Raw genomic sequence first — 13365 nt, 5'->3', positions numbered from 1 at the left:
TATTTCCCATCAGTCAGCTCTGGACCTCTTGTATTTACAAAGTCAAAAGATGCAGCCCCAAACTCAGGTTCAGGGACACCTGTGCGCTTTATCTGCCATGTGTTCCTAGCCTCATGATAGCTAGGATAAGGGATGAGACAAATCATCTGTCTCCCAACCCTTGTGAGAGGTGCTCAAAACAGTCTTGATGCAACCAAAGTCAGAAGAGGAGAGAGCATTTGAGGCTGCTGTCGCCCTTTTAAAGTAACTAGCAATCATTCGCTCTTCCTGCCCAGGAGCCAATAAGGGGCCTGCCTCGGAGCTTCAGAGGACTGAGCGCTTCCAGCATTGTGCTATCACAGTACTGTGAACAGTGAGGAAGCTCCTCGTGCCCCAGCGCCCAAGTGCTGGGTCCCATATTCCAGGAGTATCCCCATCCCATTTCCTGGGTTGGTTCCATAGGCCAACTCAATGTATGCCCTCCCCTCCCTCTACAAGTCATCTCCCTTCTCCCTTCCTCCCTTTTATAGTCTATCATTTTAGGGAAAATGATGCCTATTTTCTCTCATGCGTTAGAGGTATGTGAAGAATTTATATATAGCAACATACGAAGCAAGAGAGGAACTGGTTTGATTACAAATGTTAGTGAATCAACACACTGGTGAAACTTGTGCCAGTCCCATTAAATCCAGGAATCCAGATGAATGACTAACAGGTGAAGGGATAAATCAATGCCAAGCATGTTTCCTACAGTAAAAGAGCAATTCTGTTTCCTTTTAAAATCTTACTTGGGATTCAACATGCGGGGGGTGAGAGAAGCAGTAGAGGGAGAGTCAGCAGATTTAGGGGTGAGTGAGGACACCCATACTGTGCAACCTTGGGCTGGTCACTTCATCCTTTTTGTGAGCATTCGTTTCCTCATCTCTAGAATGGAGATAATAATATTTGCACCATCTATCTTACAGGGTTGTTGTTGTTAGGAGAAGACTTTGTAGACCCTAAAGCAGTCAGGTCAAACTCAATTAGAAATGAGGGCCATATACTGACTTAGTTTTTAAAAATAACGTTACCTGTGCTTTATTGTATTTTATTTATGTTGTTAAATATTTCCCAATTGCACTTTAATTTGGTTTGGGCTGCATTTGGCAGGGCTTTGGGCTGTATGAGTCCCAGCCCATGTGTTAGACACCTCTGCTCTAATGCAAACTGTTATTATTAACATTTGTATCATGTGATTCCCTTGTTTCTGAGTTATTAGAAGATGATATATAACTGAATCATAGACTCTCTGAGTTGAAAGGGACCCTAGAAATCATATGGCCCAACTCCTATGTGACCAGTAATCCCATCTACCATATCTCTGTGTAGCCGCCAATGAGCCTTTGCAATGGGGGGCTCATCATTTGGGGGCAATTCTCAGTATTAGGGAAATTTTCCTTGGAGTGAGTGGAAGTCTTTTGCCTTCTAACTCTGGGTGCGAGGTCCATTCACTGAAGATGGTTTTCTTCCTCAGACACTAATGAGTGTAGCATCAATAATGGAGGCTGCCAGCAGGCCTGTGTGAACACCATGGGAAGTTATGAGTGCCAGTGCCTCTCAGACTATCGACTCCACTGGAACAGGAAGGACTGTGTGGGTAAGGCATGCTCGTGTTTCCTCCTTCCACAGGCTCTGTTTGACTAGGAGGTGGTGCTGCAGTGGGCATTTTTACCCGTCTCGATTGGACATCTGTGGGGAGTGGGTTACCATTTCCTCCATGCCTTCCATACCTGATACACTGTCCGTTGTTTAAAAATGGGTGAGAAACAGGAGATACTTTGTAGGGTCTTTGGTATTCTCTTCTGTGTTTCTGTCAGGTGTGTACTTCTATTTTCTATGGAGCTTCTCTGAGTGAAAAAGAGCCCACCTGGGGCTCTCGTTCTGGGATGGGAAATGAAGGCTATGCCTCTGGCTACTTCTTCCCTGATCAGAACATTAGTTATGTGGAATATGCTTTGGCCTATTCATGTTTTTGTCTTCTCTTCCATCATTTTCAACTGTGGAAGTGTTTTTTTCTGTTTCCACACATATTTGTGTTTCGTCCTGTTTAGAAGAAAAGGGATTCCTGCCTGGTAACATGTCCCCCAAAGTGTCACTGCGCTGTACTAAGAGTGGTGGAGTGGATAACTGCTTTCTAAATTGTCCCTCTGATGTCCACCTTTCTCCAGGTGAGTGATCAGGTCTGCCTCAACCCCAAAAGCAGCTTTACCTGAAGCAGGGATAACTGAATGTCTGGGCCCAAGACAGTAGGTGCTGCTTGGAAATAGACAATTCTAACCAAAGTGCCTTTTTCTTAAAACACAGAACATTGTTGGCATCTTGTCTAAATAAGCCTCTTTCTCTTAAAGGCATTGACCCCAAAAAGCCAGAACAATTTTACTTTCTGCTCCCTTTCGGTAGTGGTTTTAGCTGTGTTAATTGTGCGTATTGTATCCTTGTGTATAATTTGTTGATTTGTGTGTTCTGCCTGTCAGGATATCAAGATGCCTACTCTGTCACCTGTGGTGCCTCTTCTCATCTCAGGAGTCAACTACATAAATCTAATGATTCTGCTATGTTGGGTAATTACAAAGCCATACCTTCTATAATGATGCTCAGTGTTTTTCAGGTAGGCTGACAATTAAGTGGGAGTTGACCACACTTCATCTGTAAAATGAGAATAATAACCATAATAGTCCCTGCCCTACCAACTTCATAGGCTTGCCATGAGGATCAATTGAGGTAGTAGGTGTAAATGTTTTGTAAGTCGTAGAGCATTACATAAATTCAGCATTTTCCCCCTTAGAAATAAACTTTCCTTCACACAAAGAACATTTTATCATTTTTACTTGCCCTCGGCTTTCAAGCTATTGAGCCCACAGAGGTACTAAATGCCTTTAGCCCACACTATCCCAGAAATTTCCTGTTCCTTCACATGAAGTAACAGCTGACAGTTTACAGACACTTCCGAGCTGCTGATCAGGATTTCCTACAAAACCCCAGAGAAACTGGTAAGTCCACAGGGAGCAGGTGTGCTCATGCAAGGGCTCGTTGAAATTGGTACAACTCAAAAAGAGACAGAGAGGAATGGCATTCCCCAGGACCCCACTTGGCTTTGAAAACCTTAACCATAGGGCTCCAACCCACCCTTCCAGCCTTGTCATCCCCCTGCTCCATGCGGTCTGCGGTCCAGCCACGCTGACCTTTTCATTCTTCCTTAGTCATGACGTTCTCATGCCCTCTCACTGTGCCTTTCCACAGCCTTTCCCTCCTCACCTCTGCCTCTTTGAACCCCTTGTTTCCTTTAAAGCTCTGCTCAAATGCCAATTCTGACACAAGGCCTCTTCCGGAACCTACTTCTGGAATTACCTTGCATGCTTATGTGCACACCCCACCCCCATCCAGGGTAAGCTTCTTGAAGGCAAGGACCATTTGGTTTGGTTTGTGTACCCTTGGCCCCTGTGTACACTTTCCCAGTGCCTGGCACATGGAGGGTGCTGAATTGGTACTTGCTGATTGAGCGATTGACCTCTGTCACCTTGGGTGTGCACTTATAAGCTTTATGACTGACAGAAAGTCAGGTGAACAACTGTCCCTCACTCCCCATATTGCACAAGAGCTCTTGTCGGGGCAGGTGAGTGTGCCTGCAGAGCAATCCATGCCACTTAAATAGCATCTGGGCCCTGGAAACACATCCCAGCAGCACAGGAAGTCTGCCTAGAACATGGACATATGGGAACTAGAAGCAGCCAATCAGCTGACTCATGTCAGCCCTGGGAGATGGACTGCACTCAGTACATTTGGTCCCAGAAACATCAGCCTCCCTCTTAAATTATAAAGCTATCTCCCCTCTCTGTGCTAAAACCATGGAAAGGCAATGGGCATGTTGACCCAGTCCTATCCTGTCTTGTGCACATACGTCTGGTTTTTTATGCTTTCTACAAGGAAATTACTTATGAAGTTTCTACTTTGTCTTTCTACAAGATTTGCCTTTAGAGGGTCCTTTTCCTCAAATGTCAGAGAAGTTTTGATGACTCTTTTAGACCTTGTTACAATTTGGACTGTGAAGACATCCTGACTTTTCAGAAAGTTACATAAGACACTTTTCTCACTTGTAGCTTTTCTAATACTTTTTCTGTCATATTTGAATTTTGGATCATCTTTCTTTCTTTTGAAAATTTATTGATGGATTTATTTCATCCCAGCAGACACTTTGTTATAAAGTGCATTCCTCCAAGAAACAATTGACTTTGGATCTTTTTTTTAAAGTGGAGAAATACATATAGTTTTACAAGCAGAGACTTTTCTGGCTCTGTAAACAGGATTCTGGTATCTACTAATCCAGTTTGGTGTTTAAATCAACGACTAAGAAGTTTAGATTTTTTCTCAGGCCTTGGATAAGATGGCAAATGCAGAAGTCTGGCATTTTTAAAATGTTGAAAATGTGTAACGTGTCCTTGCCAGTGAAAGCTCAGTATTGCCTGGTATTTTCATTCCTTTGAATCTGACGGTAACATCTCTCCCTATTTCTTTCTGAAGATGTCTCCACTGTCAGGACAAGTGTCACCTTTAGGCTTAACGAAGGCAAATGTAGCTTGAAAAGAGCCGAGCTGCTTCCAGAGAGCCTGCCACAAATGATACCAGGTATGGATGTGTGTCTCCATGGAGCAGGGTGTCTGACATCAGTAGCCCACTTGCATGTGGGGGAAGCTCAATTGGAGACCTGGAGATAGCAAGAGGCCCATCTGAACATGCCCTTGTGCTTGAATTCAGTGTGGCTTAGGAATAGTGTCCTTTAATTGGGTGAGGCCATTTTAGAACAGATCATAATCTCTCCGGAGGTTCTTTTCACAAGCATAAGACTGTCCCAAAAGTCTCAGTGCAGTTTTAAGCACAAATCACTTAAAGTAATTAAAACCACACTGAGACTTTTGGGAAAGTCTGTCTTATGGTAGCCATATATTTTCCATTTTCAGTGTAGTTTAATGCAGATCTTTGTTACTTCCCTCAAACCTTCCACCTCTAATATTGGGCCAAATTTTAGGAGACTTTTGACAATGTGGTGTGTGAAGAAGCATGGGGTATCCTCCTACTGAAAAAGGAGTTCAAAAAGTATAAGTACAAAATACTATGACTGCTTGTGACTTTATTGGGTCAACTTTACTAGATTCTAACACCTCAGAAGTATTGCTGCTTCTGGATAAATGAAGCAGGATTTGGAGCAAAAAGAAAAAGGATTGAGAAAGAAAACTGTGCCATTCTCCTGTTGTGTCTTGTCTCTTTCTCGGAGAGAGAGCAGCCTCCAGGTCCTGGTTTTGTCTGGCCCAGGGCAAACCAGCTAGCTGCCCCTTCCTCAACTCACATGTGCAGCTTTGTGGGAGGGAAGAGCCTTGGAGATGATAAGGGTAGAAATAGCAGGGGCAAGTGGGACCTAAAGGCCCTGGGTTGGAGGTTGGAGGACCTCGGTGCAAATCCTGGTGGGACATTTATTGGTTTTGCAAATTTAGGCAAGTCACTCAACTTCCCTGGTTCTTAGTTTCCTCAGCAATAAAATGAGAATAATAAGACTTTCGCTGCCTGTTTCACAGAGTGGTGAGGAAGGCACTTTGTAAACCTCAAAACACATGTAAACATAAGTTGTTATCATTTACTCACACACAACCAGTCGTGATAACACAAGCTGAACTCCAGGAAATCGGCAGATGCTCTCAAGAAGCATTGGTACTGTTTTCATGCCTAGATTTTTGGTTAGTAGGAAAAAGCTTTTTTAAAAAATGGAATTGACTTCTCAGGAGGATGAATTAATTTTAAAGTGATCTGATCCAGGAGGTGCTGGCTCTTGAAAATGTGAGCAAAGCATTTATATGTATTGTAATATCTTGATTTCTGGATTTTATCATTTGATCCCTTAAAAGCTTTCATAACAAAATGTTTATTGGCACTGTAGTGAATGTTCTGTTGATGATTTTGCTAGAATTTGGCTTCCTGTAATTCTGGTTTTTTTTCTCACAGAAAAGTACAGCTCAGTAAATGAGGGCTTCCACTATGTAAACCTTACATGTGGCTCTGGCAAGCAAGTCCCTGGGGCCTTTGGCAAACCAACCACGGCTAAAGAAATGTTTATCAGTGTTGACTTTGAGCTTGAAGCGAACCAACAGGAGGTGACAGGTTGGTTTGAAGTTTCCCCAGGTGCGATCAAGGCTTTTCCCAGCTTGTTCCTTATTTCTTCATCTTTCCCTTTTTATCTTTCTTTACAAAAAATAAAAATAATGAAGTATCTCCTGTTTTGTATTTTTATTTTTTGCCTCCAAGCTACATTGAATTGGTTTGGAAGCTGAAAGATTTTGTCTTCCTTACAAGGACCCAAAGTTGACATATTGTGATTGCCAAATTTCTATTTCATTTGAATGCTGCCTAGACTGCTAGTACCACTTTCCCAAAATTAAGATCTTTAAATTAAGATCTTTCCCTCCCCATCTACCATTGTAGTTTGGGATGTTGACTTACGTTGGCATTTCAGACTCGATGCTGCCAGGTGTTGCTTCAGGTGGCTCTTATGCCCTTTCCATGTTTCTCCGTGCCTCTTACTCTTGATTCTATAGCATCTTGTGATCTGAGCTGTGTCCTGAAGAAGACAGAGAAGAGATTACGTAAAGCTATTCGCATACTTCGGAAAACAGTTCACCGTGAGCAGTTCCGTCTTCATTTGTCAGGAATGGATTTTGAAGTGGCAAAAAAGTCCCCCAGAGCCTCTGAACACCCTACAGATTCCTGTGGCTTGGGGCGAGAGCACAAAAAGGGCAAATGTGGTGAGTGGCCTGGCCAGGAGCCTTCTTTATTATGTTCCCAAGTAGAAAAGAGTGTCACAGACTAATGAGTGTTTGGTATAGTAGAAGAGAGCAGAGGTAAGTGTCCTCCATGGTGTGAGGGGGATTCAGCTGGGCTCAGAATACATGGGGCCAAGTTGAAAGAAGAGCGAGACTCTTATATGTTATTCAGCAATGGAGATTTTCATTTCCCCATAGAACATCTGGTAGCTTATCTTTTGACTAAACATTTACCACTGGAAGACAGGAGTGGAGTCATGTGGCATGGTGGGTAGTTGAGAGAATAAGGGAGAGTTGGTTTGGGGCCACTCCTGAAAATGAAGGTTCTGAGAAGAACTTAACCAGTGGGAGATCTTTTAATTAATTATTATATGAATAAGTTCTTCCTGGAACCCCCTCTTTGGGGAAGGGCCCAGACCATCCTTCCTTCTTTCTCCAGACTTAGTCACCTTGTCCCTCAGTGAGTATGTTCTCCTTCCCTCATCCTTGCTTTTCAGATTCCCTTTTGTTATTTTCCCCTCTTTAAAATGTAAGCTACTTGAAGGCAGGCATGATTTTCCTTCTTGCTTGAATTTGTGTCCCCAGTACTTTATACAGTGCCTGCCACATAGCAGATGCTTAATAAATGTTAATTGACTGACATATAGTGCTATAAATCCAAATTCAGAGACAACCAAAGGGTTACAAAAGTCCTTAAAGTGATTGTTGGAGAGAGAAACCTGGGTTATATTTTGAAACAAAAAGATGGTATTTTTAGAATGAGACATGGAGCACTGTACCACTCTTTCAGAATTGTTTTGGAGGCCCTGTCATTGGGGTCATGCAGATTCTGTCCTCTTTGTAATACAATACACAGTGTAAAGTATCAAAAGTTGGTTACTTAATATAAGAGAAATTAGGACAGTCTAAGGACCAAAGGTCTTTATATATAAAGAATTTGGTTTTCATTTTCTTAGAAAATCAATCTTGATGAGAAGTCCAGGGAGTTACTCGATGCTTTGGAAAATGGACATAAAGGAAAGACTGTGGGTGGAGCCATTCCCATTTTGAGGTTCATCAAGGGGGCCAAACCTGTATGACTCAGCCCCCGTCCACACATTCAGCCTCCCTGGAGGAGAGGACCAAGGGACCCCAGCTGCCCCTGCAGCCCCATTCCCCACATGTGCTTTTTGGGGTGCTTTACTGGATACAGGGTGTTTGCAGATTTCTTCTATTACAAATAGAGTAGGTACAAATATTTTTGGTACAGATAGGTCCTTTTTTCTTTTTATAATGACTTTAGGATATAGCCCCAGCAGTGGAGATGCTAGCTCCAGAGGTTTGGTCAGTGCTGTGATTCACTGCATAGTGCAATATGGCTCTCTTTGTGGTATGTTAGAAAGTCAGTTTTCCCAAAGGCCTTTGGCGACACTGGATTTTATCTTTGTTTGTTTTTGTCTTGTGCTATTTTAGTGCTTCCCATAAGGTAGTAGCTTCAGGTTGTCCTGATTTGTATTTCTCTGTTTCTAAGGAAATCTCAAATTACCTTCTATTACAACTATCTCTGGGGTCATATTTCCTCCAGTAAGTATAAATTCCTTAAAGACAGGGACAGTTTGATTTTTACCTTTATATCCTCAAAATCTAGCTTAATGCCTTATCCATAGTAGATATAGGATCAAAGATGAATTGAATTGAACTGGTGAACTAAATCCAAGGGAACTCACCTAATGAATTCTAAAGCTAGAGTTTTTGTTCATTTTGCTTTTCCAAAATAGAGTGGAAAGCAACTCTCTGTTTGCTCAGCAAATTCTCAAATATTCCTACTTTATTCCAACTGTCTTTCTTAAACAAAAAATGAAACTGGTTAATTTCTTCTCTTTTTAAATACTATGTGTAACCATTTCCTACACATAAAAAGAGTATCTTTTTCCCCCTAAAAAAACCCAGCTCTTATTTACATAGTACTTAGCTTACAAAGTACCCTCCCAACAGTCCACAAGGTAGGTCCCTTCTACTTTCTTGGTTCTGTTTCTAAAGTTGGAGGTTACAAACAAGTCCTGCCTCTGTCAGACCCTTCAGTCAGACTTTTCCCCGCCCACCTTTGTTAGCTTGCTTTTGTATGACTTTGTACATTAGTCAGTGAGTCTCTGTGACAGAAACTCAGGGAAAACGGATTTCTCAGGCCCTGTCTACCAAATGTGAATGAGAATGTTGCTGTAACGCTGCCTGGTAGATGTTGCTCCAGTACAAAGGTCTGAGGATAAGGGTCAGATGTTATCTTCAGAGAGGCCTAATGGCCATGACGGCTTATTCAGGTTGCACAGTGTATTTTATATGTAGCTGCCTGTGGTGAGTGAATGTGTCTTTAAAATGCTTGTCAGACAAAATTAGGTGGGGCTTGGGGGTTTTGTTTGGTTTGGGTCTTAATGAGGCACAGTGACTTTCTCCCAGCAGCTCCTCTTGCCATAGAAGGATTTGGGGAGTCTGTTTGGGCTCTATCGCCCTGATTTCAGCTTTAAAAATTGTATACCACGAAGAAAATCACGAGGAAGTAATGGTTAGATATCTTCCCCTTGTGTTGTGCTCGTTCAGGCTTTACGGAGAGGAATTGTCAGAGGGAGGGACTTGGGCTAAGGGTTTGGCTGCTTTAGAAAGCAGTTGACACTTTTCCCTGTTCGCCTCACACATTGGTAAATGGGACTGGGCAGGTCCCTTGGGTTTAAAAGAAAATGTTCATGGACAGTTGGGTTTGTGAATTGTGTGTGTGGCGGGGGTGGGGGGGTGGGGGGAGAGTGACTGTAGCTTAAAGACATTTGCCGTTCTCATTTGCTTAGTCTGATGGGATTTATAGAAACCAGTATGATCTATGTAATGATCAAACCAAAAGATTGGATGGAATCTGATGGGATAATTAGATCGATGATCTTTTTCTTTTAGATCCAAGACCTGGTTTTTGGTGGCTGCAAGAGGAAGGGACTTGGCTCTGGGCTAACTGAGGAAAAAGGAAGGGGTGTGTATGTGTGTGTGTGTGTGTGTGTGTATACATGCTGCACACACATAAAACAGTGCCTATGCATTTCTAGCCCCAGAGAGGAGAGACTGTCTTATTTTTTTTTTTAAGTGTAGCTGGTAATTGACTGTTCTTTAAGCACCCAAATTCATCAGAGTACAAAGTCCTTAATGCAACAGGAAAATATTCTTCAGAGATAAAAAGATTTTTCTTTTCAAATGACTCATTTCAAGTTGAAAAAATAGGAGTTGAACATTCAGGAAAACTTGTCATAAGTTTATGCATTCATTACATTTTATTAAGTACCACTCTATATACAAGGTAACATGCTACTGGTTATATGGCATAGAAAGATAAGGAAAGCATGGTTTGTGCCCTATTTCCTAGTAGGACAGATGGGACAAGTAGACAAATAACTATAATGCAAAACAGAGCATGGTGTTCCCTAGGCTTGTTTTGAACAAAGTGCTGTGAAGCTGGGGATGTGGTATCTGAGCTGATGCTTTAAGGAAGGATGCTATCTTAACAGGTAGACATGGGAGTCACTGTAAGTGGAGGAAGCAATGTGAGCAAAGTCTTGGAGTGGGAGAAGGCTGAAGATGAATGAATAAAAAAAATAGTTATTAAGCATTTGTTATGTGCCAGGCACTGTGCTTAGGACTGAAGACAGAAATTAAAAAGTGGGATAGTCACTCCTCTCTAGAGGTTCATGTTCTCATTGGGAGAGATGATAGATACTGAAGGGTTCATCTGCAGAATGACCCAGAGAGTCTTGGAGGCATATCAGTGTGTTAGATGATAGTTCATGGTGGGTCTGGGGGGCCTCACTGGCGGGGCAGATGGCAAGGTGTAGTGGCCTTCCATTTTACCAGTAGGATGTTGGTTGGTGACTCCCTGCTCATCTAAGCAGTGTGATCAGCCATGTTTGCCCCATAAAGTGTCCAGGGCCTATCACTTTGGGGAAGGGGAGAGGGAAGCTGAGGGAGCAAGTGAGCCAGGGATTCTGTTCATGGAAGGTATGACCATGGAACAGTAAGTAGGTCAGCTGAGTGAGTGCAGGGCATAGAGAAGGAATACTGAGAGGAAAAGCTGGAAAGATTGAGGTCAGGGCATTAAGAGATAGGAGAGGGGCAGCTAGGTGGCACAGTGTATAGAGCACCGGCCCTGGAGTCAGGAGTACCTGAGTTCAAATCTGGCCTCAGACACTTAACACTTATTACCTGTGTGACCCTGGGCAAGTCACTTGACCCCAATTGCTTCACTTAAAAAAAGAGAGAGAGAGAGAGAGAGAGAGAGAGATAGGAGGAGGAAGACTGAGTTATATGTATTTTGTATTTTTTAACTTGACCTGATTAGAATAGCCCCATTTTTTACTAGAAAATACATTTGTAACAAATTGAAAATTTAAAATAATTAGATGCTTTTAATATGATTATACAGATTATTGCTAAAGAAAAGAATATCTGACATTGTGGGTTAAAACAGTTGAAATCTTAATATAACTGGTATAAAATATTCTTTAAATTGATAAGACCAATGATATTTCCCAAAGGTCATACAGCTTTATGTTGCCTTGAAATTACTCTCTGGTTATTTTGTATGCATAGATCTTTTCTCCCCAACTAAATCGTAATAATAATCATGCACCCAGACATGGTCTTAGGCTCTTGTTGCTGCTCTCAGATGGCTTTGTTCTGGTATTAAAAATGCCTCAGACATATAGCTAGACATGAGTCATTCTTGTGTACAAGGTAGAAATGTCCCCATTAACACTATATTTGAAAATGATTGAGTTATGTCTAATCATGTAGCTGACCTGTGATCTTGGCCTTGCCTTTAAAATAAAGAGTAGATAGACTGAGAGAGGGACTGCATGTGAGGAAAAGCAGCAAACATACTCAGACTTGGCCCCCTGTGCTACTGTGAGGCCTTGCCATGGAACCACATGGCCCCAGAATTGTCATTGGCTAGAGGGGTGGCAGAGTGATGAGAACTCCTGGGTTGATTGCGGAGCTATGGAAATGAGTTAGTTTCTAAACAACTGATAGGATTTTCAGGACCAAGCCTCTCAAAGAGGACTTTAGGGAATAATGCTGAATCAGTAAACCAAGTCTTCTGGAGAGAAGAGGGGTTCCTGGGCAGCACTGGACAGTGCAGGACAGTCGTCTAGTAATCACTAGACCATCCCTTCTGGAAAGAAGAAAAGGACCGCTTCTACCAGTCAGGAGCTAGAGTCAATCAAGGGATGGGTCCATGATGTGAAAGAATAAATTCAGACCTTGTTTCATCCCATCAGTGAGCTCATAGACTCAGACAAAAAAAAATGCAGTGCTAATTAATTAAATTAAATGTATAATCCGGGAAATAAATATCCAAGAAAGATTAACAACAACAACAAAAACCAAACAAACCCCAAAACAAAAAAACCCAGGAGAAGCAGGAGCGTTGAAGGGAGCATGATGGAAAAGTCAAGGAAAGAAAAAGAAAAAAGAGAGTCAGTATTGAAAGGAGCCTGAGAGATGGAGGAAAGCCAGGGGTGTGGCTTGCTTTTTAAAAAATAGTGGTTCTCTCGATTTAGTCCCTCTGCTACCCTTTTTATTTTGTTCTCATGTCCTTGAAACGCTTATCTCTTCTATACCTGAAATCATGAGGTGGCTGGGCACGCGCCTCTAGGCTATCACGCGTTGTAGGCGTGAGATCTGGGCCAGAGAAAGGTATTGTGACTTGCTCAGAGTCACGTAGTGTTAAGCAGCAGAGCCATGAATGAAACCAAAAGGATAAAACGAAAATAATAGTCTCCTTTATTTGTTTTAGCAGTAGGTAGATATCCTTGGATGCTTCTCCAAAACATCACAGATTTTACATGCATTGGTCATAGTTGGTTAATGAAGTTAAGCCAGTCTTTGAGTGAACAGTATCTTCCCCATAATAAGCCATGCAAAAGGTTTTTGCATGTTGAGGAAACAATTGAAATAAAAGGCTATTCCTTTGACAATGTATAGGAAGGCCTTCCTGACAGAAAGCTAATGGACTCAGTGTATAGAAGGAGGCATATATTTTTGCATGTGGCCAATGCAAGAATTTCTTTTGCTTGACTATGCAAATTTGTTAAAGGGATTTTTTCCCCTAAGGGAAAGGGAGGAGGAAAGGAGAAAAAATAGATTTGTCTTAATTTATAAAAAAATTAAATTAAAAAAATATATTGGAAAGAATGGTTTTAGAGGAGGGAGACATTTGGAGGGGACAGTTTAGAAAGTGGGGGCCTGAAAAAGTAAACAAGTACAAGAAGTTTTTCTTGTTTCTAAACCACAGGGATATTGGAAGATGAGAGAATGAAAGGTTTATTTCAGGGCACCAACTATGAAACTCCTGTCTTTTCTCACTGACCCAGTTAGAAGTAATATTTTCAAGTGGCAAATTCTACTTTAATGCTTTCTTACATTAAAACAAAACAAAACAAAAAACCTGGGCCAAGACTGCAAATAAATCCCATGCTCAGAGAGATCCTGCCGTCCCCATGATTAACCAGGGACTTTCACAAAAATAGAA

At 41.9% G+C, this 13365-nt stretch overlaps 1 protein-coding gene across 4 annotated transcripts in view; it reads left to right on the top strand.

The window, feature by feature from the left end:
* Positions 1-13365, top strand: part of SCUBE2 (signal peptide, CUB domain and EGF like domain containing 2) — an 84859-nt gene that overhangs the window by 39791 nt on the left and 31703 nt on the right. For all 4 annotated transcript variants that reach the window (XM_043973229.1, XM_043973230.1, XM_043973231.1 and 1 more), the window contains 6 exons: positions 1493-1615; positions 2070-2186; positions 2493-2579; positions 4537-4641; positions 6010-6165; positions 6600-6806. In XM_043973229.1, the coding sequence (XP_043829164.1) occupies positions 1493-1615; positions 2070-2186; positions 2493-2579; positions 4537-4641; positions 6010-6165; positions 6600-6806 (795 nt within the window). The remainder of the gene's footprint in view (positions 1-1492; positions 1616-2069; positions 2187-2492; positions 2580-4536; positions 4642-6009; positions 6166-6599; positions 6807-13365) is intronic.

The sequence above is a fragment of the Dromiciops gliroides genome, chromosome 6 (assembly GCF_019393635.1).
Source record: "Dromiciops gliroides isolate mDroGli1 chromosome 6, mDroGli1.pri, whole genome shotgun sequence".
Lineage (NCBI taxonomy): Eukaryota > Metazoa > Chordata > Mammalia > Microbiotheria > Microbiotheriidae > Dromiciops > Dromiciops gliroides.
The sequence above is the reverse complement of the archived record's forward strand: the minus strand, read 5'-3'. Positions and strand labels throughout refer to the sequence as shown.